This window comes from Semicossyphus pulcher, unplaced genomic scaffold (assembly GCF_022749685.1).
Source record: "Semicossyphus pulcher isolate SPU_LCO1_2020_fin unplaced genomic scaffold, fSemPul1.0.p SCAF_13, whole genome shotgun sequence".
Classification (NCBI taxonomy): Eukaryota; Metazoa; Chordata; class Actinopteri; order Labriformes; family Labridae; genus Semicossyphus; species Semicossyphus pulcher.
Genome location: NW_027211637.1, coordinates 8,452,088 through 8,479,762, shown reverse-complemented (window position 1 = coordinate 8,479,762; position 27,675 = coordinate 8,452,088). Strand labels below are relative to the sequence as shown.

Genomic DNA, 27,675 nt, shown 5'->3' with positions numbered 1-27,675 from the left:
CATCACACTCTGTCGCTTCAGTCTATCCATCTTTAGCTTCCTCTCTGGTGTTATATTTCAACCTCTTGAAGTTACTGCTTACATTCTTGTCAAGTTTCATGTCCGTCCGTCTGTCTTCCTGTCCCTCCCCACTTTGATACTAAATACATTTCTCTTTTGTCTCTCTTTTTATCTGTCTTGTGTCTTTGAACACGAGGCAACCTCAGGGACTGAAAAATGAAGCCAATGTGGAAATGCCATAAAGCTGCAGTTCCTCGTGTGGCCACTTGAGGCCGGCTCCAAAAGAGAGCTAATACCCAGCCGAACTGAAATGAGACGGTCTGGTCTTCAGAAGATTTCCTGTTTGCGCCGCCAGCTGTTTGCCCTTGCGTCACCAAACATCGCTCCTGTCGCCTAGCTACAGATAGCTAGCAGGCTTAACAGACTTAACCAATTATTTAATATAATTTGTTTTCCTTTTTTTAACATTTGTATCGCTAGCTTGATTCAGTTGAAACCGAAAACTTTTACATTTAAAAGTGTATTCTTCGTCCGCGTAAGGCCGCCCTCTCGTTTGAATTGGCGCGGACTGAATCTTGGGATACATTGGAGAAGGGGGACTCATTTGTCGGCCGCATCTGAATGAGCCTTCGAATCGGGGCAACCTTCGAGGCGTGGCAGTGACGCAATGGGCCGTCAAATACAGCCTTCGAAGGCTGCGACCCCTGGATTGAGACGCAGCTAACCTCTCATGTTCGCGCTGTTGATGCCTTTTGATGTGTATTCATGCAAGTATCAGACAAATACTCTGGGTTACTGTGCAGTTTATTTTAGCCTACTAAAGTCTGTGCTCCAGCTTTTTCAGTGAGTGAAAAAAATTTTTATGTATGGTAGCACTTGTTATATCCCTGTCTTCGCTTACATACCTGTCTTGTTAGCTCGTTCCATGTTTGTCATACATGGATTTATTGGTGGCAGCCACTGAATAGGTGTCAGGATTGTTGTTCCCTTTTCCCCGCAGAGAAGACAGCAGGTTGTCATGATTGGTCGAGCCATTATTTTAAGTTACCTGGTTTGTGTCGTTCACTTGTCACTCATCATCCAAAGAGCAGAAAGATATGTTTCACAAGCTCTCTTTGCTTCTTTAGTCTGATAAATAAATAACCCAGCTATGACCACAAATAGAATTTGGTTCTGTGGGAAACATGACAGTTAACTAGCTCACTTACCAGTAGCACACAGTAGACTGTATTAATAACCTGGTGTTTGACAACCCCTTGCAAACTCCAGTGCCACCGTCTCATCCAAATGCGGGAACTTGAGACAACATGGCGTTGGCGAAATGCAGAACTTGAGGCTTCAAAAAGTAATTCAGCCAACCAGTGCGTTATTTCCATTATTGTTATCTATTATTCAGTCTGTGCTAAGGACCCTATCAATATAAAAAAACTTTTACATCTGTCTCCAATGTGATTTTGTTTCCGCAGCGGCAGCCAGCCGACACTGCTCTGACAAACAGCAGCCGTGCCAAACCAAAGCGACACGCGAAAGAGCATCTGGTTTCACTGTATGTGTCAAACCTCAGCTATCGCAACATGCAGTGTCAGCCGCTTCAAAGATACTCAAGCAGTAATCTATTCTGAGGTTTGTTTGCATTGTCATCATTCCGCTGAGTGAGGATGAGGCGTGCCCTGGTGTCGGTCGAGTCTGAGGGTGCGACATGTGGACTGTGCGATGTAATTCCCTGTGCTGCTGAGAGAACATTTGCTTATTTGCATATTTTTGTTTGATGTGGGAACTTGCATGCTCCTTTCATCACCCACGGACCAATGCAATGTCATCAAACTTCTGATTAAAGATACAAAGAAAATATCCAGTGTGATGAAAGTGAGGGAAGTCTTACTGCATGAATGCATCGGTGCATTTGGTGATAAAAAGAGAGTGTGGTGAGAACTAAGATTTGCAGCGACAGGTCTGGAAACGAGGGTGAGAGAGGTGAAAGGTTTACAAAGAGAATGAAAAAAGTTCACCTCCATATCTCATGCGGACATCTCTAATGTACAAATTGGGCACAGGCGGAGTGAAAGCTGTGTTAAGCTGCAGACACATGCGCATGCATACTATAGTAGGCACATAGACACACAATGTGAGTGTGACTGTTGGCTTAGCAGGAGTGGGGGACACATCTGAAGCCTATTAGACCCCCTGTGCTACAAAATGCATACCAGAAACACACACACACACACCACCATGAATCAATAAGTCCCTGCTTCAGTCCCACCTATTCCCACCTCAGTTGACAAAACTCACTCGCAGTCTCTGTCTCGAAATATTGCTCTTTAAAATTCTGTTTTTTTGAGCTCCTACACACAAACATGCACACTTACAAGCAAACACAGACCCATTAGACTCATTACACGCCTGACAGGCTTCCCAGGGTATCATTAGATCTGGGTGTATATTGTTGCTGCGTGCCAAGTATTTCTGGAATCTGCCGCATGCACAAAAAGTAATCTCACGGCGCTTCTCCTCCTCTCACCACTCCTCATCCCTCTCTCCCAGGTCTCATATTTCCTCAAACTCTCTTCATTATGCCTCACGCAGAGCTCTTTGCGAGATGTGTATCAGACCCAGACACAAAAGCTACGTTATGAATCTCTGTCTGACTGGTTTTTTATGAAGAGAAAAAAAAAGATGATGCTAAGAAAATCATGCAAAGGTTTTTATTTAACTTGGAACAGAATTCACATTTCCCAGGGGGGATTCCGTTGAAACTTTCATCAGTTATTTGTCTACATAGTAACATAGTGTTGTAGCAAATGTTAGCATGCTAACACACTAACCAGTATGTTGATTATGGAAAACATATTCGTAAGGTTTGTTCTTTACATGTGTCAACGCATTTAATCAGAATAACTGTGTGGCATGAATACTTCCTGCATTCCTCTGTCTCTAATGTTACCTTTCAGCACCAGCACATTAAGCATTATCTGTTTGGCTTGTGTTTGATCAGCTCCCTGAAGATGGATATCTATCGACTGTTCAACACACTAGTTTTTATTGTTGAGTTCTTTTCATTATTGCATTGAACTTAATCAAGTAGGTTTCCAATGCATTGACACCTACATGGACAGCATGCACGCAAAGAAAGCGGATAAATAATATTATGCTTCATTTGTTTATATGGGGCATTTTTTTTGTTTGGATTGGTTTATGAGGCTGCGTGGTGGTGCAGTGGTTTGCGCTGTCGTCTTAACACAGCTAGAAGGTTCAAATGCCAGTTCGGACACAGGCATGTTCTCCCCGTTCACCTTCTCCCCTGCTTCTCGTGCAATGACAGGTGGGATTGGCTCCACCCACTTCCCCATGACCCTGAACATGATAAGCAGTACAGATAATGGATGGATGGTTTATGAAAAGGTATGAATTACCCCCCTCTGCTACCATTAAAAATGTTGTTTGGGCCTGTTTATTCTGACTGATAGAGGTGTTTATAAGGAGCATTTTTGTTTGTGTTTTGTTTAGCTTCCTCAGCAGCAGACTGAAATGAGGGTTTTCATTTATAAAATGTATCTTTTTAGCGACCATTGTGTAGTTTGTAACCACTGCAGGATTGAATATATAACATGTTGGATTACTTTTCTAAATGAAGAACCGTCCTTCTTTCCTTCTCTGTCTCTCTTTCTCTCTCTCTGTCTGTCTCTCTCTCTCTCTCTCTCTGAGGTGGGAAGTAACGGAGTCTAAATACTTTTTACTTTTTCTCCCTATTTGAACAAATCTGTACTTTCGACTCTTTACATTCTCAGAACAGGCTCGTTACTTTACTTTTAATGCATGTGAGGGGAATTATCGGTTATTTTTATTTTGGTCTCGCCACGCTGCCTTCCCAACATCATGACTGATTTCAAAGCTGTAAAAAATTTTCCAGATGTTCATTTGGGACCTCAGTTCGGTTCAGTCTTTATTATTCTGTCTGAAATTTGGCCAGACAGTGTCCAGTGAAACAAACGAAGAAAACTATGCTAGTGTGCCGAGGCCTTTTTTCGTTTTGCCCAGTTATCAAAAGAGGTATCGTGTATTGCTGAAGTTCAAAATTCTGGTGTTGTTACAACTCTAGAACAAAGTTAATGTGCACTATTGGCAGAATATAGTTTTATTTTATTTTAAGCTAGAATGTTAAAGTTTAATCGTCTTTGAATTATTATCATTATTACTATTATTGTGAGGTTTAGTTAGCTTTGCACAGAAGTGGTCGGTAAAATGTCATTCAGAGGCATACTTTTTACTTTTGTACATTTCAGAGTGTGTACTTTCTTACTTTTACTTGAGTAAAGGAGTTAAATCAGTACTTCTACTTTTACCAAAGTCTTTTTACACAAGTAAATGTACTTTTACTTAAGTATAGAATGTGTGTACTTTTGCCACCTCTGCTCTCTCTCTCTCTCTCTCTCTCTCTCTCTCTCGTAGAAATGGGTTCAGATGAAGGAAGGCACAGCTGCAGCCTCTCAGGGCGTGGAGTGATCGTGACGGAGAAGCAAATTTCACTCTCACACAGACTTTATTAGGACTTGATGATTGCTTTTTTTTACACTACCATCTGGTGTCTCTTTATGATCTCTTGTACTTTACAGATATGTTGCAAGTGCATCTTTTGTGGGTTTTTCTCATGGTGTTCAGGTTTCAACAGTCGAAAAACTGTAGAAAAAAGCTGTGGGAAGAGATTAACTTGCTTACAGATATAAATTGTGCTTTGCCTGTTTCGGGTTTTTAAGTTTGGTTATTCAAAACGTAACAATCACAGCTATTAGACAGATGTTTAGTTTCCATTGTTTAAACTCGCAGGGATTTGTGCTGGCAGAAATAAAACAAGCCTGATAAGTCGTGACGGAGTAAGTCTGGCGATTTCCTGCCAACCTGTTACAGCTCCTCACTGGAGATGTCAGTTTATGTGGTCAGCTCACATTCTTACACACTTGATCATGTGATAAAACCACGAGAATTGAGATAAGCGCCAAAGAAGGAGCACACACACACACACACTGACGTATCCAAGGCTTCTTCTCTCCCGCCTGTCTCAGGATGCCTATCAGAGTTCCTGTTACCCGATCTTCCCTGCCGGGCCAATCAAAACACAGCACAGGGTGTTGACTCATCACCCTCGATTCTCATCAGCCCTCACCCTCCTCTGCCTCCCCTTCCTCCCTCATTTCATCATCTCTTCCTCTCCTTAAAGTCCCCCCCCCCTCCCTGACGGCCAGTTGCTTTCCCGATCCATCTTTCTCTTTCATCTTTTTTTCCCTCCCTTTTTAATGTATTCGTACTCCATTACTCACCCGTACCACACATATCTTCTTCTCATTTTTTCACCCCAAATGATGCATGACGAACCCAAGCTTCCCTTCTTTCCCTCCTCTCTGCTTCTTTCCTTTCTTAATCTCACCTTTCCTCCCTTGTCTCAGAAATCTCTCATCCTCCCTCTTCACTTCTTCCTCCTCCTTACTCTGTTTCACTTCATCCATCCTTCAAATACTACAGTATATTTCTCTCTGAGGAGAAACCAATGCTTACGTCTTTCCATCACTCTGTCCTCTGAGTTAAGTCTTTCCTATTTCACTCTCATCCCTCGCTCCCTCTGCACCCCATCAAGCAGCCCACTCTCCATTAAACTCTCTGTTGGCCTTCATGTGTCTCAGCAGAAACAGCTCTGCCAACTCCCTGTTGGCCTCACACACAATCAGTTAATTGAATGCAGCAACGTGTGGGCACGCATGCCATTCTTTCCTCAATGTCAATGCTTCTCCTTTGACTTAATAAACAAACTATAAATTCTTTTTACAGCAAATTGATTGTTTGCCTGGTTACTTTTCAAAACATGTTTGTTTTGGCTTTTGCCTTTATTGGAGGACAGTGGAGAGGATAAACGTGGGAAGAGAGAGTGGGGATGACAAGCAGCAAAGGGCCGAGGGTTGGTGTTGAGCCCAGGGCCACTGCGCCGAGGCCTGTGCCTCTATACATGGAGCGGGTGCTTAAACTGCTGAGCTAAACCAGCGCCCCAACATGTTGATGCCTAAAAAACCTGCAAAAATAAAGTAGGTTTGCTGTATAACATAAATACCACATGTTTTAGGTAAATGAAAACAATGGGGGTGGGGAGGCATGTTGGATAACCTCTTTCAACCAAGCTTAATACATAAGGCAAATGGACTTGGTTAAAGTTCTTGAATACGTTTCACCTCTGAAAGAGGTCTTCCAGAACTCCAACCAAGTCCAGTTGCCCTATGGATTAAGCTCAGAATTACAATCACCTGGATGACTGAGAACCTTCACAGACTCTTCCAACCAATTTCCATAACAAACGTGACAAATAAGACTATTCTGGAAATGGGATCTGTCTTAATACAACACAGATCACTTTTAAAACTTGAAAACCATCTACACAATATGTCTTTTTACTTGTTTAAACCAATGACTGTATATAAAGATGGATGACACATCTCCATCTACTCTCATTGTACTTATTTGAAGCCAAAATACCTCCAAAGCGGCTGCTGCCATCAGAGGTGCGCAGTAGAGATCAATGGGTGGAGCGGCCGTAGCCACTTCCGCTAACCAAAACACACAGCAAAGGTCCCGCATGACGGCATGTTTAACAGCAGGACAGCTTTTTTGTGTTGGTCTGAAGTAGACGTTCACAGATATGGAAACTTCAATGACTGTAGTGATTGTTTTAGTTACGCCTACTCTCGCTGTTCCTCCTCTAATCTGGAACAGATCAGCTGCAGGAGCCAGATTTGTCAACAGAGCTGTCAATCATGGCATGGGAGCCCTTTTTGTAGCATCAAATAACTTATTAAATAAACTTTTCATGAAAATTTTTTGCAACACAAACTAGTCCTTACCAGTAAATAAACAAACACAAAGTAGACTCACACGCTCACCCTAAACAGAGCTCGTCCTGTGGGATCAGTTCATGTTTTTCAGCTGCTGTCTAATAGATACATCAGTCCACAGTAGTCCCTTGTACTCGGTTCTTCTTGTCAGCACCCCATTGGAATTAAATGATTGCTGCCAGAGAGGGTGCGTTTGTTTCAGGGGGTGCACCTCAGTGTGTGTTACATGTAATGTCTCCCATTCTGCATGAAAGAGGGTTCCCATCACCTCTGACCTTTTTTTCTATCACTTTGCATTGGATGTGAGCCAAAGTGCCAAATAGTAGGACACTGAATTGACATGAAAAGACAAGAAGAACCCCTCGCTGTCTTTGCATGGGTTGGTGTGTTTGTGTGTGCGCGATCCTCCCAGTAGGTTTGTTCTTTTCTTTCTGCTTTCTTTGCATGCCTCCTGCTCTCTGCAGGAATATCCAGCTGCTCTGTATGCAATGCCTCATAATTCTTTAATGTCTCCGGTGTTAAAACTCACAAGCAGAGCTTAGGATGTTGATGTATCTCATAGGGAGCGGGTGATGGAGGGCTGTTTCTTTCTCAAGTTGGAAGAATAACACTTACTATAAAACACTGGCAAGGCATCTGTCACTTCAACACCACGACCCAGCATGCACTTGGTGGACGTGACATGCAAGAGGAGTCCAAGTTCAACATTAGTCCAAGTTAGCTCAAAGTTTTCACAAGGTGTTATTCTGAGACTGTGATTTGTTGAAAGTATTAACAGCTTTGGGCTGATATGTACAGCAGACAGCCATGTGAGTTATATCAGCTTTCGCTTTAAAACTACATTTGCACCAGTTTTCAAATTTGGTGCCGTAGCATCTTCCAAAAGTCTGTTGGCAGACAGCTGGAGACACAAAAGTAATCTGTGATCACTGCCAGTATACTCTCATGCGTATGCGGCAAGTGAGGCGTCTGTTCTGATGTGAAACATATTCAAACGGTGTAAGCAGTAAGAAAATGGTTTCATTTTACAAATTGCATGTTGCAAATTCAATGAAATGGGCTCCAGTGTCTTTTTGTTTTAGCTCAGGGATTTCAGTTTTTTGGGAGGTGCAGTGGAAATCTGCCATCCTGATCCATTCAAGATTTTCTACTGAATTAATTCATTGAATGGTGTTTAATGTCAGCGTTCAGTGCCCAGGAGTTATGTTCATATGGAGCAACAAAGTGTGTTATGATGGTGTATGGGCATATTGCTTTGCACAGGCTTTTCTTATCTAACATCTGCAGAGCAGTTTGTAGCCTGTTGGTGGGATCCTGATGTTCATCCACACTTTTATGGCTACATGAGGATCAATCTGGGAACCCATCGGCTATTGTCTGACGATGATGTAGCCTCTTGAAGCAACGGTGAACATGTTGGGCATTCCGGTTTAGCGATCGTTTAGGGATGGGGACTTACAGCCAGGACTTCCTTTTCAGTGCGCTGCATTGTTCAAAGTCCAGTTAGCAACTTAAGAAGTGACCGTGTGTGTTACATCCCCTGGAGGAGCGCCCGGTCATCTGTTTCTGGTGAGTCTCAGTTTCACTGTTAACAGTAAGTTACACAGAGGCTGCACTCTGGCTTACTTCAGTGGTATGAACCCGAAAAAGAAACAGTTTTTCTTGTGATTTACTTTTATTTACGGGTCTTAAGTTTGCTAGAATAACATCATGATGCAGATTAGTAAAAAGTAAAAATGAGGCTTTGTCAGGTCTGTCCTCAAGAGGAGAAGAAAACTACTTTAAAAATGCTCGTTTGTCGAACGGAGGTCGGATCCATCATTTCTGGTGCATTTGAGGAACTAGGGAAATCTAAACCCCGAACAGTTTTTGTGACACAGTGTCAGGCAAACTGGTCTCAAGTTGAAAAAAACAGATTGTTAGCTGAACTTGCTGCAGATGTGTGTTTATAGAGATAAATAAGAAGGTAACTCGTCTTCAGATGACCGCTGATGGGAGCCGGGTTGTCATTACGCCGGGTTAAGTCCCTGTCCCTGCTTTTGCTCTCCGTTGCGATCTTACAGATTCTACATTTTTTAAGTAGCATCAGTAAATATCGATAACATGAGGATAAATATTACTGACCTATATGATCCCCTGACATTTCCTCTAGCGCCACCATGACGTTCATATTTCTTTATTACAATATTTTGAAAACTATTTGATTGATTGGTACGGACAATCAGGCCTCCTCAAAAATTGCTATTATTATTCTGGTGATTTCTTCACTTTTCAACTTTGAATGTGTCTGATCTCTTTGGTTTATGACACTCCGATCAGCCTTCATTCTACTTTGTCTTTAGTGGTTGTTTGCAAATGTAAGCATGCTAAACTTAGATAATGAGCATAGAAAGCAATATACCTAAACACTGGCATTTCAGTTGTGAGGTCTGCTGAACCCCAAAGACAAAGCAACAAGCTGTAGACTGTAGCAGCCAGAACTTCCCTAAGCTCAACGAAGGGGTTGTAATGTTTTAGTTTTTTTCGTGCCTGTGTGAGTCTGTTGACAGGAAAGCTGATGAAACACATGATGAAGTTTTGGATTTGAACTAATCACACCACAGATACATGTGTTGCACAACGTAGGCCCATTAGGACAGCCCAACAACTGGTTTAAATTGGCTAACCTACATGCGAGACTTGACATGAGCTTTGATATTTAAAGTTTACTCATGGGATTTCAATGTTTCATGCACTCACAGAAACTCATTTTGCTACAAACAAAAATATTCCATTTGGGTTATTTCACAGATTTTCTAATTAAATCAAACCCCCTAGCTTAGAGCAGCTCTGTAGCAGAGCAGAGGTCGGGTCAGACCCCTGGTGTGCAGCAGGGAGGGCTGTGAAGTCAGTCTTCAGGGTGTGGAAGAGTGTAGAAAGTTTAGATAAATAGTTTTTCAGGACTTGAACCCCCCTTGGTGAACATCCACTGCTGAGATTTGTAGCGGTCACGGTAGAAGAACGGCTGTTGCTGTCCACACTTGGGGTTGGTTTTGGCATGCCTCTTAGCACATATGCAATCACACACACACACACATGCATGCGCACACACACACACAAACATCCATCTTTAACTTGGAACAGAGACAAAGGAGGGAGATACAGGATACTACCGCTTTGTGCACATGACACACGCACAAATACACAGATACCCACATCTCCCATAACTCCTGTGTGTAAGTAGAGTGCTCACTAATCTACATGACAGATGGTCAAAGCCGCATTGTTGGGACCCGAACCCTCAACCTTTACTTCTCAAAGGGGCCAGTGTCTTCCAGGCTTCAGGTTAGCCTCTACCTCCCTTTTATCTATCGATCTGTCATTCTTCTATCGCCCTCATCTTTTTTCCACTCTTTCAACCTCCTGTCTTTTCCTTTCCTTTTCATTATCTTATCCCCTCTCTGTCTTTTTTTCATCCATTTACCCCTCTCCACCACGGTACCATGACCCCTTTTTATCTGCCTCACTCTGTTCTTTGGAATTCATTGATGTTTCATGGACATTCCCTTCTTCCATTCATCTTTCAGCCCGCTGATTCATGTCAGCATTAGGGGCATTTGTTTTAGTTCACAGTTCAGTCTGGGTTCAGTGGAATGGGCCTTGTAGGGGCCTGTGTGCTTTGACCTTTGAGGGGTATCAGGACAGGGTTTATCCTGACATGTTTTGCAGCATGTTCTGAATCCAGCAGGGCTTCATCAGACTATTGCTGGAAGATATGTGGTGTTAGATTCATTACCCAGGAGTAGCTGGTGTTTATCCAGAGGCAGTCCATCTTTATAGCTTATACTTTGTCTAAAGGACTTTTTAGATGCCCTCTCCATTCAGAGACCCCAGGACTTGCTTGTGATCATACTACAACTGAACAACTTAAGTAAAATGTCTGGCTTTATTGCATTTTCAATATTGAAAAAGCTTTCCGCAAAAGACCAACTTCAACATTGTAAGTGTCTCAGTACTTTCTGACTTCCCTGACTTCTTAGCAACATGTTTAGGTGGGCTTCAACTTGGCATAGGCTCAGAATGATGCTTATTAGTTGCTTGGTGTTGGGGCCCAAATGGGCAGACCAGAAGAATATACATGGGCTACAAATGGCCACAACACTAAGGCACCAAACATGGGTACTGGAGGCGCCCCGACTAGGCCGCATTCATACATTCTGGACCCTATAAGAAGCCTATCAAGGGACCTTAATTAAACCATCTGGCCTAACTAATTTGGGGACTCCATGGAGAATTAGGACAAAATTGCTTGGGCCTCCGAGGGCTATCACGAGTGGTCCCTACATATCAACCACGGTGCAAAACATTGGAGCTGGCTGGGTTGTCTGTGGCACTCTGCCCTTCTTTTAAAAAGGGACGATTCAAACTTCCCCAAAACAGTAGTTGATATCTATTTATGGGATCATTTAAAGCAACAGATTAATTCCCACTGGTCAGAAAACCCAGTAACACCCGCTGACGCCCGGCTTTTTTGCGTAATGGGAAAAGCTGCAATCGGCATTCAGACCCGGGTCAAATGACTCTGCAGTAGGCCCAGGTAATTATCGCCTCGGCTCCTATCGGCATTGATGGGAACACAAAACCTGTGTCGACACGCTAATCTCCGCCCCCTTTCTGGCGCGATGCTATGCTCAATATTTCACTCACGTTTGTTGATGGTCTGAAATGTTTATTGCAGCAGCAGAACATAGCTTGTGTTTGGCGTCTAGGCTCCGACCTCGTCACTCCTCGCAGATTTATTTTACAAGCAGAAATTTGAGGAGTGATGAGATAACATCTTAAAATCCCCTAGCCGGAGCGTGCAAGTGGATGCTGGGGTGGTGGTGGAGCTGAAAGTATGAGCGCAGTGCTGGTGCAGGGCAGCGGTGGCAATGAGAGAGAGCGGAAATCTTGCAGGTAAAATAGGCCGCCGAATTGGGAGGAAGTGTTTGTCAGCTGATTGTGGAGAATGGCCCATGTCAAGTGTAGCTCAAGTCGTCTGCCTGAACGAGCTCACAGGTGGCGCGCCATTCGTTTGCTTCATCCATCTAGCCTATAACTTCAATCCAAGCTTTATTACACGTTGAAACTAGTTGATATATGAGAATGATGAACGACTCATTTCCTTTACTTGACTGTTTTATATCAGGAAACAAAGAGGATTAAATCAGTCTCAGTTGACTGACAAAGTGTGGTTACTTCTGTGGGAGTACGTTTCAAGTTCATTTGAAGTCTGCTCTACCAAGAAATGAGCCTAAATCTCAACTATAATTGAATTTCCTCCATAAGCTGGAGAAGCAATAGGAACAGAAGTTGGCAGTGGGGTCAAAAACTTTGACCTCATTGTGGTTTCTGATTTGTAAACTCTTTCCTTTGTCTTTATCTTCTCTTTTTATCTTCTTGACTCACTTAAATTTTTTTTCTTTCCCCTTCACGTCCCAACCATCTTCTCTCTTCTCGCCCCAGCATCCTCTCCATCTGTGCTCTCTGATCTGGCCCTGTGTCAGACCATGTGTGAGAGATAGAGAGCAGGAGAAACAGATTGACTTGTCAGTTCTCTCTCCATCTATATCTCTGAGTCCTTCCTCTGTGCCGCCTGCGATCCAGCCAAGCCGCCATCTGATCGCTGTCACAAGAGGCATGCTGTTGACACGACACACAAGTGACACCTTGAGACACACAGACGTCTACATCAGATGTGATTGCTCTCGCTCTTTGTCACAGACACACAATCGCACACAGCTGACATCAAACACACACACTCGAAATGGGTCGGTACACACAGATGTCTACTTCAGCAACTCTCGATTCACACACAGTAGCACCTACACAATAACACCTACTCACTGTGCCTTTTATTCTCTCACACATACACACTCTCAGACTTCAGCCTCACATCTTGCCCGCGGTGTCAGAAACATGTAGTGTGTTGCTTCTGTCAGCAGGTCCACATACCAGACAGAAAGCCTCTCGACTGTGGCTCTGCACTCTCCAAACTAAATACGGGATATTTTCATGGACTGGACAGAGCACCTTTGTCCTGCTGTTATTACAGTATGGAGGAAATTATATTAAAAAACAACTAAATATGTCTCACTGGACCCAAAAAAAGACAATAAAAATGTCATTTCCAGGAAATAAATCATCTGGATTTTCTTACAGTCCGATATATGGACTGTACTTATAGAAATGGACCACACTTACCAGACAGAAAGTCTAGTCTTCAGACCACTCAAATCGCTTTGACACTACATGTCACATTCACCCTTTCACACACTGATGGCAAAGGCCTAAGTGCCAATCTCCAATCAGTATCTAAGCACATTCATATACCTTTGGGGTTCTTGTCCAAGGGCGCTTCGACATGTGACTGTAGCAGTCAGGGATCAAACCCCCAACTTTCCGAATGAGAGATGGCCCATTCTACCAATGAACCACAGCCGCCCTGATAATTGAATCATAAAAAATACGGATGTACATTAACATGGACAGTTAATATCTTGTAGTTATGGCCGTTCACTTTTCGACACATTGAAAAATGTGTTGAAAACAAAAACAAGGAACCCAAAACAGCACATCACTCCACTGCTTATATCCCTCCACTGGCTCCCAGTTGCTGCATAAAATTCAAAACCCTGTTGCTCGCTTACAAAACAGCAACAAAAACGTCTCCTGCCTACGTGAACATCCCCATCACCCCTCATCATGCCCTCTACACTCCCTCCCGCCCACTACGCTCTGCCAATGAAAGGCGCCTGGTACTCCCATCTCACAAGAGGGCCCCAAGTCGCTGACTAGACTCTTCTCCTCAGTAGTCCCCGGGTGGTGGAACGAATAATAAGGAAGTTGTAAGTTAACTTTTAGTAACTGGATCCCTATGATGCAAATTCATCCATCCAGCCATCCATTCATCCATTATCTTCTGCTTATCCGTGGCAGCAGGCTAAGCAAGTTACCCCAGACGTCCGTCTCCCTGGCAACATTTTCCAGTTCCTCCTGGGGCATCCCGTGGCGTTCCCTGGCCAGGTGGGATATATAATCCCTCCAACGAGCCCCGGATCTCGGCCAAGGTCTCCTCCCAGCAGGAGGCATCCTAATCAGATGCCCACCTCAACTGGCTCCTTTCGATGTGAAGGAGTAGCGGCTCTACTCCGAGCTCACTCCGGATGTCCGAGCTCCTTACCCTATCTCTAAGGCTGAGCCCAGACACCCTTCGGAGGAAACTCATTTTGGCTAATTGTATCCACGATCTCATTCTTTCGGTCACTACCCAAAGCTCATGACCATAGGTGAGGGTTGGAACATAGATCGACTGGTAAGCTTCTCCTTCAGGCTCAGCTCCTCACCTGAGATACTTGAGGTCCTTCGCTTGGGGCAGTACCTGTGTTCCCACCTGAAGGGAGCAATCCACCATTTTCCTTCAGAATGCAACACTAAATCTGAGTCAGGTGCTAAAAAGCTTTGAGCTCATCTGAACCACCTCTAGTTTAGCTAGATGTCAACCACAGTGAAGTATTCCATATGACGATGTACTTACATAGACGTACGTATGTATTCAATGTCTCTTCAGAGCTAAAGTGGATTTTACAGCTCAGTCAATAAAAGATTACAACTTTCACCTGGACCTGAATTTTATTTTCAGACTGTCTCATTTTTTTTCCTTCCTTTTATTAAAATATTTTGTCCATGTACTGTAAACTTCAAAAGTAGGCTATTTAGCCTGCAGGCTTAAGGTTCCCATGACTATGTATTAAGAGCTTACACAAACTCTCTTCTTTACAATATCTCTCAGAGCTGACGTTTATATTCAGGCTAGTAAAACAGCATGTGCCTGACAAGAAAGTTGGCGAAGTTATACTAAACCTTCCTTTCTCTTTTATTTCCTCTTTTTCTCTCCTTTGCTGGGCTTTAGATCGGTCCGGAGGCCTGGGAGCACTTAAACCTAACTCTGGAACATACTGAGGGAAATTGCAGTGAACACGCTGATACGTGGAGCAGGGAGGGAGTGATGGACGCAAAACGGAAAGGAAGATGAAAAAGAATAGAGAAAGAAAGGAAAATAGATGAAAGGATGAGAGACGCCCTACATTCCAGCTGCTCCAACAGAGTCCCGGTGAAAGATTACCCCTCTCCGCCTCAGAACAACCGCCACCCTCCTGTATGTGTGCATGTGGGCAAAGCCAACTGAGCAAACAAAGTCATTAATTCACAGGCGGTAAGTGAAAACAAACAGAAGCCTTCGCTCTGAGAACTAATGCAATCTGATCAAAATAGGACGTTGATGTGTGCACTGGCGTTTTCAAGTGCCCCCCTGCCTTTCACAAGACAAAGTGAATATTGTATTAGACAGAGTGTGTGTGTGTGTGTGTGTGTGTGTGTGTGTGTGTGTGTGTGTGTGAAGTCAGTGTGTGTTGCACACAAACAGACACAAAGGGAATCCAAATGAATAACGTAAGCAGGCAGATTGAAGGCAGAGGAAGACAAATGAAAGACAAGCAGGGCAGAGGGATAAAGGCAGGGAGAGATGCATGATGGGATGTTGGTAAAGATGCTTGGCAGAGGGCTTGGAGCCCAGCCAACCACACGCCACATACCCCCACGCCTCACTGTCACCTCATGAGACACACACAGTCTCACTTTTGTTGTCGAGAGTTTGAATTACAAATTAGTTTGTTCAAAAATCAACAACTATTTTTCTTAAACATATAAAAAGCTGCGTTTCCACCAAAAGCATCCAAGAGCCTTAAAGGTTCCTGCAGCCCGTTGTTTTGTGGGTTTCCATCGAGGTCTAGAGACCTGTTAAGATTAAGCAAATGAGTCTGCTGACACGTGAAAAGCCACACCAGAGGTCAAATGTCAGAGTTGCATAACACTAATTTTAGCTTGTAACATCACTGGCAAGAGGGCATCAAGACCTTTCCCAATTCTATCCCATGCCCTCTCTCCTGTTTACAAAACGGAGCTTATAAAGGTGAAAATCACAGCCGCTACTTCCTTAGAGTGTTAATATTTAGACATAGTGTGGCAACACATCCAGACGGTCAGACTACTTTCTGCTCTGCCAGTCCTCTGACTGCTGCAAGTACACGACCAATCAGAAATGTTCATCACAGAAAAGCCCACCTCTGAAGTCCTTGTACTTCTCGATAGTACTACCCTTAGAGCAGGGGCCTTTTAGGGGTTATAATTAAGTCCCTGGGACTTAAATTAGGCCCTGGTGCCTGCATTGGAAACAAAAGTCCTTTGTCCCTTGGAAAAGTTCCTGCAGGGGAAATGCAGCTTATGAAAAATACAGTGTGTTATGATGACAAAGCAGTCTAGCCATATGAATTTAAACGTGGCTTAGTTTGGTGTTAAATAGCACTTTCTCCATCAGTGTTTAAAAGATTTTAATCAAACATGAATATAGGATCTACTTTATATCCAAATAAAGTTCTTTCACTGCTGCTGAAAGGATGGATGTTTGCAAAATAGATGTTTGAATAAAATAAGTCTTCAACTACATTAAGCTGTGTGTAATTCGACCTAAAGATCAACTCTATATCAGTGTTGATTGCGATGTCTGACATAAAGAGAGGCAGAGCAGTACTTTAATACTTCAAAGGTCAAAATGGCCTCCTTCCTGCTTGAACTTCTGCCCACTAATTGATTGAAATGAGATAATGACAGCTTTTCCTGTCGCCAAATTACCTCCACATCCTCCTGGGAATACAAACACCCTCTGGGCTTATCCGGACCATAATGAGAGAGGGGCTGATAGAGGAAGAGACGCACAAACAGAAGGACCACTGGGGTGAGACAGAGGAGTGAGAAGTTGGACGAAAGAGTGTGAAGATGAGACACACGGAGACGTATGGAATGATTGGAAGGACGGACGTATGGAAGTTAGATGAAGGGGGATATTATGTAAAACAGGTCAAACTGTGGGGTCAAATTGCGGGTCATCTAGACAGGAAGTGAGAAACTGGTTGGTCGCTAATGAGAATCTTGAAGGCGTTTCTTCCCACACTCCTCAAAACGCTCTCAAAATAAAAGCTGCGTGTTTTTCTGTGGCAACTTAAGAAGAAAAGCTGGTTTTATTTGATGCTTTTTATTGCAAGACCAAAGTGAGAGTTGATCTATTTAGTCCTTTTAATAAGAGGCTCTATATGAGGAAAATGCAGTGACTCACAATCTTGTGTACTTTTTTCCCCCACCTTTAGTGTTTGCACAGGGCAGGACGGGACAGTGGATAGTGTCAGAAACAGGGGAGGAGAGAGTGGGGACAGCACGCAGCAAAGGGCTGAGCGCGTGAGTCGAACCCGGGTCGCTGCATCGAGGACTGAGCCTCTGTACATGGGACGTGCGATGGGACGTGCGCCCCCCAACTTTTTTTTTTTCTCCTCAAACTGCATCTACTTCCTAGTTGTGTTGTAGGAGTCCCTTTTTTTCCTTAAAATACCAATAATAAAAGTCATTATGCTTTGGCAAAGTTTCTCAAGTTCATTTAAAATTTGTCAAAATCCACAGAATTTCCTGAAATGAAATGGAGCAATGAACACTGACTAAGATTTTCTATAGTAAAAAAAAAGTTGGATGATAAAGTGCAAATACTGATTTTATTGGACATGCAAATTTACTGCTGCAATAAGGTATTTCATTACATTCCACTATGTACATTACGGTATGTTACAATTTCATTTAGCAAAGCGACGTACATCTGACAGTTAATACAACACAAGCAACGATTAAGACAGAAAGGAACAGAGTCAGTAAGTGCCAACAAACAGCTTCAAGTGCGATCGGACACAAGGCAACGCACAGGGTGGATAGAAGCAGATTTTAATTTTGCAAAACATCACGCAATGATAAAATGATAAAAGTTACAAAAAACACACACTAACACACTAACATTTTTTTCCTTCCTCCTTAGAACTGGAGCCCGACATGTTACATCTGTTCTGAGTGGCACAAGAAAGGCCACTGGGTCAATCTAATTAAAGGGGTTAACTCCTGTGGCAGCACAAATGAGCTCCGTTAAGAGATATCTTTTCTGTAAAGTGCACATTTTGGCCTTAAGTGGACGACAAAAGAAAAAAGCTCCTCCACTGTTAACATTTTTTAACATCTATTGGGCAAAAGACAAATCCTGTCTCGATGGTGTCAACAGAAGAAAGGTCGAGGATCAGCCGAAGCATCAGGGTTCATTCTCTGCAGGCCATCCACATGACTGGTATTTAAATATCTCATTATGTAGACAGAACAAATAACCCCTTAACATTTCAAACCTTAGGCCCTCACAGGTTAAAAAAAAATACATATATTAACAAATGATGAGAAATTATAAAGCAGCAGCCAGTTGAAAATGTTAAATTTTATTCAAGTATGTAAAAGTTCCATACATGAAGAAGTTAGATTTGTGTATGTATCTGAATGTTCTTCTCTGTTGCCTTGTATTCTTAGTATTCAAAAATGTCTTTGCTATTGTTCTCTATCACCCAACCCCCCCTCTCCCTCTCTTTCTCTCTCTTCCCAAATGAGCAATATTTCCAGTCCAGCCAGCAGGAAGACCAGAGCACTCAGACGGTGACTTTTCTCCTGAAAACATGGGGCTGAACTGGAGGAAATCCTGTGTGATATCTATCGCTTGATGATAATTGCAGACCCACTCTGGCCTGAGTAGAACGAAACAATGAGAACGGTTTGGCAACAACAGAGTCAACAGCAATTAAACACACAGGCACACACTCAGCAACCGGGTTGTTTCTGCCTTATTATCATTAAACCTGACTGAGTCACGGCCAACAACAGATTTGGGTCAAAGAAGGGGATGAAGGAGGGGTGAACTGGCCAAAAAGATACTGTATGGCCATACATCTTTGTAACAGCAGAAACCAGTCTACAATTTGATTGTTGAAAAGGTGAGAGGTCATCATTAAGACCTAATCAACCTCTGCTAGAGAAAGATCACAAGCAGTGCAATTTAAAGCATTTTAATAACTATTTTGAAGTCTCATAGATCTAATTCTATGGCACTTTTAACCATCCTGCAGTAATTATATTGTCCTCAGGTATTTCGTTGCGGTTGCCGTTCCTACTAAACGTCTATAATGAGACGATCACACCCCGGTGTATCCCACCGCAGAGCGATGAACCTCAGCCAACTTCTCCTCTGGCTCGATCCCCTGCCTGCGCTGCACAGCGGTTTCCACCTGGAAACCAGCACATTAACGCATGTGCGACTCCTAAAACACATAAACCTCCAGAACAGTAGCCAAAACAAAGATCTGGATTTCACGCTTCCAGCTCAGACCACCGCGAAGACAATACGTGTGGTGAAATAAATGCACAAATTTAAAAAAAGCCTTAAAGCTCCTTAGACAGGAGGTTAACTTAAGTTGAAATATTCACATGAAAAAGCTGTTAGAAAAGGAGAAGGAGAGAGGACTCGAGGGGACGGTCAAGATCACCACTTAATGCCACCTGTGCGCGCGCTCACAGAAAAGAAAAGACAGAGAGCATCAGTGTGAACACAGGTTGATAGATAGTCGATCACTTTCTTACCTTTGTATGACAGTCTCAGCCGCGGCACGTTTAACTTGGTCGCTGAGACGGTGGCGACAAGTAGCGCAACCAGAATCATGTTGAAGAAAGGTGTAAATCCCTCCATTCTTCTCGGGTGATGTCCTCCGGCTTTTCACTAAATGTGTTGCAAACAAGATAACAGAATATTCCAGGGAAATTAAAGGAGAAATAATCGGCTGGAGCCCTCTTCTCACGCTGCCAACATTTGCGTTTCTAGGGTAACTCCCCCGGTGCGTAAAAGGGTCTCTGACCGAGCAGCTGGGTGTCCTCTCCGCGGAGTGGCTGCCGCTCTGCCTGGACTGATGAGTTGAGTCACTGACTCTGCTCTAGAGGAGGCCGACGTTCATTCACTCCCAACAGCTTCCCAACAGAAGTCTGTTCCAGCCAGAGAGAGAAAGAGAGAGAGAGAGAGAGAGAGAGAGAGAGAGAGAGAGAGAGAGAGAGAGATCAGTAGCGCTCCAAATGATCTGCCCCTCCTTTACGCATAACACACTCCAAACTAGGCGCACTTGGAGGCACGCTCTTACAGATGAGTCATAACACAATTTCAACATCAAGTACGTGATTTCACTAACATGCAATGTAGCTATGAAAAAGTTTTATAGATCCTTTAATAGTGCCACTTGAAATAAATGTAGGTAATGCTTAACTTTGATCTCTTTTGCCCTATTTATCCTTTATCGACAGTACATTAAAAATAATGTCTTACACATTATCATGTACAGATACAGAGATATAACGACATGTTAAATGTTTATTATTATAGCTGAAGTTGTCTGCAACTTAAATTAACATTTAAAATAAGTACAACTGTGTTATGTTGCAATAACAGAACAGAACAACAAATATTTTCATAGAGTAGGCCTACCTCTATTTTTTATTGTTTTATACAGTGTCTACTTTTATATTTCAAGAAAGTGTGTTTTTTTTTATATAGTGTAGTCTTTTTGTCTTTTATTCCAATTTAATTTAGTTTATTCTGATACTCTTCTATCTTCTTTTCTATTTTGTAAAGCTGACTCGAGGAGAACGCACACAAATTCCAATGTACCTGTACTGTTCTGTACCTGTGCAAATAGCAATAAACATCCATTCTATTCTATTGTAAACAGGGTTTTTTTAGAATGTTACAGCATATAAATGCTGAAAGTGTTGCCAGTACAAGAACTTAAGTCCAAACAGCAGATACGGATATGGCATGTAACTAAAATTTAGTGAATCCCAATTATGCGGTGCTGATGGGAAAACCATTTGCTCAAAAAGAAACTGTTTCACTTTTCTAAATGTGCCTAAAAGCTCACCTTACACAGAGGAAGAGAGTAGCTGATTTTTCCAGGATAAGATCTGATAGGATATGATTTATGCTCTGATAATGATGTAACAGTACAGACAAAATAAATACATCATGCATCTCCATCTCCACATTTTTCTCAGCTGTGCATACTTGGCCTTTCTTAACCCTTTGAGCTCCGATGGGACGTGTTCAGTAGTTTAATTAAGTTTTGCGGTGTCTTCTCAAAACCCCCTTCTGTGCACATCTATTCACAAGAGACCCCTCATGTGAACACAGAGGTCAGGGCGGGGTGAAGAGGAGCCATTCAACGGTGTCAATGTCGCTGCAACCCCGAGTCTTTTGGGAACACTTGTTTGTACCGAGAAGGAGGCTGTCATACATGTTTCATGGACTGAAAGGCAGAGAGCAGGCAGGGAAAGAGAGGAGCGCTGGCAGGAATGTGGAGTGCTCAAGATGACAGCGCGTCTCCTAGCTGTGCTGAGGGCTTGTTTGTGACAGGGAAGGGCTTCAAGTACTCGTTTCATGACAAACTTGCTGCGAATGAAAAAAAAACATGCTACAAAAAGCTGAAGCAAATGCTTTAACATGAAACGCGCTGCAAATACAGAAACAATGCAAAGTCAAAAACACACAAACCCTGAAAACACATGTGAAAGAAAAATGTGGCAAATTCAGTCAACACAACGGCAGAGCTCCAGGCCTGTTGGAAGCGCTCGGTGTAACAGGTTTATTATTGACAGGAGAGAGAAAGGTAGATGAGACGGTATGGTAGCAGCCCGGACAGATAACTCCAAACTCCCGAAGCCCCTGTGCTAGTTTAAGGAGTGAACACGAACACACCACTGTGCTCATAGCTAACAGGAGCTACACTTCAGCGGTTACTTAAGCTGTCGATTGGGAGCCATTTCAATAAGGGGATGAGTAAACAATTATTTATTTACACGTTTGGAAAGAATGAAATGTGCAAAGTCTTTGGCGATCAGAACCCATCGTGATGTCGTCATGTACTTGAAGGGGTAGTGAGGCTGAGAGTAGGATAGTAGGATGGAGTCTAGACACTGGTAGTGGAGGTGGTGAAGAAAGGATGCAGGATGAGCTGAGTAGCTGGACTTGGACACTGATGAGATGGATTGGAGGTGACTGGGGTGGAGGAGGGTCGCATTAATCGAGCTGAAACGACAGTCTGCGGGAAGAGAGGAGAACAGCTTTAAAATTTGACAGCAGCCGGATGATTGTTCAACAGACGTTGAGGCTAACTCTGGTTGGTTTAGGACTTAGAATAGTAAATGCCCATAATCAGCTGATCACCAGCCAGGAAGGACAGAGAGAGGGAGAGAGAGAACTTGATATGAATGATGGCTAACGAATGAATGAGTCCGAAACAGGCTTCCTGCTTTAACTTTGTTAGTTAAAGTTGTGTGATTTCTTTGCTCATGTTATAAAGTTGTGTTTTTGCACAGAAGTCATTGGTAAATTGTTACAGAGATTCTTCTAATGTAAACTGTTTGTGCCGTTGAAGCACGACTGCCCACTTTGATCACAGTAGCATATACCTGGACAATACATAATCCTAACCGGTTAAATACGAGGGCTTGGTTATCTGCCCTACACTTGATATAGGAGTATGATATAGGTCCCCCTCTAGCATCAGTATTACTCTTGTAACAGACCCTGAAAGGGGACAAAATAGGTGACTGTCAAAATGTAATGTTTACCATTTATTGTTTATTTTTTACTATAAGGTTAGTCTGTTTTTTTCTCTATTATTTGCTAATGTTTTTGGGTTTTTTTTATTTTGAAGGCGGGTTTTGCTTCCCTGCCGTCAAACCGGAAATATAACGCAGGTCGTCAAATCGTCGTTTGCGTTTGTACGGCTATGAAAGTACTTATCAAAGATCATCTTCATCATCCGCTCGCAAACAATTTAAGCAACCAGCTGGAAGGTGTACAAGGTGCTAAAAAATTATATTTTGGACTGTTTAATGTCTGCATGTAAAGGGTGTTCTTTGTAATTGTTCATTTTGTTTATGATGTGAAGTGCTGTCCTACTAGCTACACAGCTGCCACTAGTCTAGCCCTTTACTAGCTGCGGCCAGTAACGGCTCATGCTGGGTTTGTCTGTCTATTTAATATAGCTTTAGTAGTGTGCTGTGTGTAAATGTGTGTACAATCTCTTTTAACTGAATAGCTTAACTTAATGGACTTCATATTGAAATACTTTGAAACACTGTCTTTGTGTGATTATGTCGTAAATATTTATGGTGTCTAAGGTGTTATTGTTTATGTGTTCAGTATGGTATTTGCATTTGTGTGATTGTTTTCTTTGTGTCTTGTGTTTTAACACAGCTCTTATGGTGTGTTTGTGAGCTTACGGCACGGTTTAACAGAAAATAAAGGTTTTACAAGCCATCAGTTAAAGAGTGTGATCATTGCTCTAGCTGGGTCTGCTACAACTCTTGCAAGGCTTAGTGGTCAAGTGAGCAAAAACAAGTCACAGTTGGTTGTGTTATGGCAATAAAACAACTTGGTTATTTAAACTATAAAATGACTTTATTAGTGCTTTTTCAAACCCATCATGACTTTTTTCAGAACCTTAGTATGTTAGTAACTTACCTAACGGGCATAACATAAATGATGTAACTCAACAAGAAGTCGGCTTCTTGTTCAAAGTTAATCAATCAGTCAAGATTTATTTATATAGCGCATGATCAAAAGTTTTTTCAGGACACTTATAGAGAGACCCAACACATTGGGTACTTTGCAACAGTGGCAAGGAAAAACTTCCTTTTAACAGGCTGAAACCTTGATCAGAACTTGAGTCATCTGCCGCAACCAGATGGGCCAAAAGTGCCATGTGTGTGGCTGCAACCCCAAGCAGACTTTTGCCATCTTCAGATAACCTGACCTTACTTATTTGTCACATCAATACAAGAGACTAAAAATCACGCTGGCAGGGTACAGCATCATATTAAAAAGATTTGTATTTGACAAGTTGGGGAGAATGGGCTGAAAAGGCACCTCGCAACAAACCTCAAATACGCAGCCGGAGTGCATGTTTCCTTTTAAGGATAACCGATATCTTTTTTCATACCATGACCTAAATGGTTTGATGGAGTCATCTTTTCTTTCAGTCTCCTCTTTGTTGTGGAAAAGTATGGTAGTAAGCAATCAAAATCCAACAAGAATATATCATTGAGAAAATAATCAAAATACCTCTGTGCAATCACCGCAGCACTGAAATCGGTTAGCCTCAGCCTCATTCCAGTGGTATTGTGCTACTTGAAATTAAGATCATATTTCCAGTAAACACTGATGCTTACTGATGAAACAAAGATGCTGCTGCTTGTCCTTCCCCTCTGGCATGTTTTTTGTATCTTTTAGAGGACAAACATGTTTGTAAGGATTTTCCATCCGCCCTTCTCTGGTTTCATTGTATGTCATCACGGAAACTCTGAGATACGATCATAGTTTACTCTTTTATGTGAGGCCATATTTCAGATATCTTACAAAGTCAGACACAGTGTCCCCTTAATGGGACATTACTTTAGTGCCAAGTTAAGCAAAGTAATACATGATGTTTTATATTGTTGAAAGACTCTAAAGAGTTATTATAATGCTTGTGAATGAATTGTATTCATTTTGGAACAAAGAACTGATTATCACTTCAACATTTAAATTAGAATGAAGTTTCATAACAAATGTGGTCTGTCTTGCATTTATACTGTCGATCTTATATGACTAAAACAAACCAAATGTGACTTTTTGCTTTTTCTCTGTTCCGAAAAGCATGAATAGAAAATACACAGATCAGCCACAACAATATGACCACCTGGCCAATATCATGTAGGACCCCTTTTGCTGCCAAAACAGCCCAGACCTGTCGAGGCATGGACTCCACTAGACTTCTGAAGGTGTGCGGTGGCATCTGGCACCACAACGATCCTTTAAGTCCTGTAAGTGGTGAGGTGGAGCCTCCATGGATCGGACTTGTGTGTCCAGCACATTCCACAGATGCTAGATTGGATTGAGATCTGGGGTATTTGGAGACAGAGTCAACACCTCAAACTCGTTGTCATGTTCCTCAAACCATTCCTGAACCTTTTTACAGTGTGGCAGGGCGCATTATCCTGCTGAAAGAGGCCACTACTATTATGGAATACCGTTGCCATTAAAGGGTGTACTTGGTCTGCAACAATTTTTAGGTAGGTGGTACGTGTCAAAGTAACATCCACATGACAGGTTTCCCAGCAGAACATTGCCCAAAACATCACACTGCCTCTGCTGGGTTGCCTTCTTCCCATAGTGCATCCTGGTGCCATGTCTTCCCCAGGTAAGCGACGCACACGCACCCCTCCATCCACATGATGTAAAACAAAACGTGATTCATCAGACCAGGCCGCCTTCTTCCATTGCTCTGTGGTCCAGGTCTGTTGCACACATGCCCATTGTAGACACTTTCAGTGGTAGACACCCATACACAACAAACTGCAATGCACTGTGTGTTCTGACACCTTTCTATCAGAACCAGCATTAACTTTTTCAGCAATTTGAGCTACAGTAGCTCTTCTGTTGGATCGGAAAGTGTCGCATTCCTTGGACCACTTTTGGTAGGTATTGACCACTGCAGACCGGGAACACCCCATAAGAGCTGCAGTTTTGGAGATGCTCTGACCCAGTCATCTAGCCACCACAATTTGGCCCTTGTCAAAGTCGCTCACATCCTTACACTTGCACACATTTTTCCTGCTTCCAACACTTAAATGTGTTTCACTTCACCCGTCAGTGGTCACAATGTTATGGCTGATCTGTGCCGGTTGTAACAGTAAACAGTTAAATCAGAATTTGGCATCATTTCCAAAAGCCTTACACATGCATGTGGTTGGCAGCAACATGAATGCATTGCAAATTAAGTGTGTAATTACAATTTGCACAAATAAAAAAGTTAATTAAACCAGTAAATTGATATTGTTTTTGTTGGATAATTCTGAATAAAAGAGTTTCTTTTCATCAAAAGCAACAACACCCGCTGATTTCACAAGCTTAGCACCCACCTGTGATTGAAGTGGTTCTGATCTGTGTGTCAGTGGGAGTGAAGTGCTCTAAGCTGTGAGTGGCTCCTGATTGGACAACACTTGTCCGCATGCAGACTCTTTCTGAAGGACAAACAGGCGTGGGAACGGAGCCCAAGAGGCCACAGGCAGCGTGAATGTTGAAGAGCGGCATTAATACATTTGTAAAAACACCCGCCATCTTACCGTCCTCGTGGGTGTCCTTCGCTGTTTTGTACTGCTAACTAGAAATGACCTAAGAGAAGAAATGCGTCTTTACCACACTAAAGAGGAAAATGAGGAACGGCGCTGATTAAACTAAATGCATTTCCTCTGCTTTTTTTTACTCGTCCTGTCTCAAACCTCATACCTCACTGTCATAACCAATCACAAACACTCCAACTTCACGCTCGCTCTTAGAAATCCCATGAAGGATCTCTTTGTCTCAGTCTCGCCATCCAAACTAAGAACGATGTAATTCACTCTGAAGGAACTGCTATTCTTCTCAGAATCCCCTCAGTTTAAGAACTGCGGTTGATTGCCTGATTGAATTGTTCTGTCTGAGTGAAGGACCTTCTTTGCTCTGCACAAAATCCTCCAGGGACTGAATTATGCTCTTCAAGATGTCAGTGGAGATGAAACGTAAGACCACTTACAAACATCTTGACATTGCGTCACTTTGACAAATCAGAGCAAGGCTCCTTGAGTGGGGATTGGGAATGGCAGGGCAGGAGTTCATGAATTCACAATGTGGGAGGTAAAGGGCAGAAAGAGCGGAAGAAGAACAATTTTCAAGCACAAGGCAAGAAGACAGTTAGAGTGTTTGTGTGTGTGCCTGAGGGTTCATAAATGTTTCATCTTTCCGGGCAATAAAAGCAGAAAACCTGATAAAGCAGTCGACATGACAGGAGACAGAGTAAAGGACAAAGTGTCCGAGAAAGTCAGAATGAGTGGAAGGGGTGACATCTAACATACTGAACAATGTGTAAACTACACTTGGAATCAGACTGTAGCACAAGAAGGGTTCCACTGCTTCCATAGTGATCAATAATGATGATTTTAAGAGGCGGGTGAAGACCAAAGAATTTGTTGTTTGGGTGGTCTTGGATGAATATGGCATTGGTCTGCTACGGTGGCTGACAAGGGCCATCGCGCTGCAATGGCCTTAATGGTTTCCATTAGAAGAAACAGGCTGCAAATTCAGAAACAATGCCAATTCAAAAACACATGCAAAAGTCCAAAGCACATACAATGACGGAAATGTGCTGCAAGTGAAAAAAACATTACAAATGCATTAACATCAAACGCGCCGCAAAGAAACGATGCAAATTCCAAAACACACGAACCCAGAAAACACATGCAAATGAAAAACACTGCAAATCCAGTCAACACAAGGGAAGTGCTCCAGACCTGTGGGGGAGCTCAGTGTAACAGCTAACTGCAAGAGCTAAGTGTTGCTTCCCTTAGCTACGGATCTAAGTTAGCCATGCAGCTAACAAAAAATAACAATAACAATAACTTTATTGATCCCCAAAGGGAAATTCGTTAAAGTAAAGATTCAGAAAAAATCAGAGCTACCAGACTTTGCTGCTACCAGTTGAAGCGCATGTTCTAGAATGTAGCTAGAGGTACTATCAGCTGACTCTGCCTGGTGTCGGGCTCTGACCACGTGGATGTGTTAGTGTTCACACCGTACTCTGCACCACTGGAGACACTGCTACAGGTTTTAAAGCGCCTTTGTACTCCAAACGGTCAGATACGTCAGCTTGGTAAGTGGCCAGAAGCTTCAAAAAATGTTGGTAACACTCTATCATCAGTTTTGCTTGTGCAGGGCTCTGTGGTCATTTTAGCTCCAAATATGAATCATCTGGTTAGTCTCTCA

At 42.7% G+C, this 27,675-nt stretch overlaps 1 protein-coding gene across 2 annotated transcripts in view; it reads right to left on the bottom strand.

Annotated features, from left to right (window-relative positions):
- sema3bl (sema domain, immunoglobulin domain (Ig), short basic domain, secreted, (semaphorin) 3bl) overlaps positions 1–19,740 on the bottom strand; it is an 83,615-nt gene extending 63,875 nt beyond the window's left edge. For both annotated transcript variants that reach the window (XM_069659409.1, XM_069659410.1), the window contains exon 1: positions 19,431–19,740. In XM_069659409.1, the coding sequence (XP_069515510.1) occupies positions 19,431–19,536 (106 nt within the window). In that variant the 5' untranslated portion in view covers positions 19,537–19,740. The remainder of the gene's footprint in view (positions 1–19,430) is intronic.
- Positions 19,741–27,675: the final 7,935 nt, after the last annotated feature.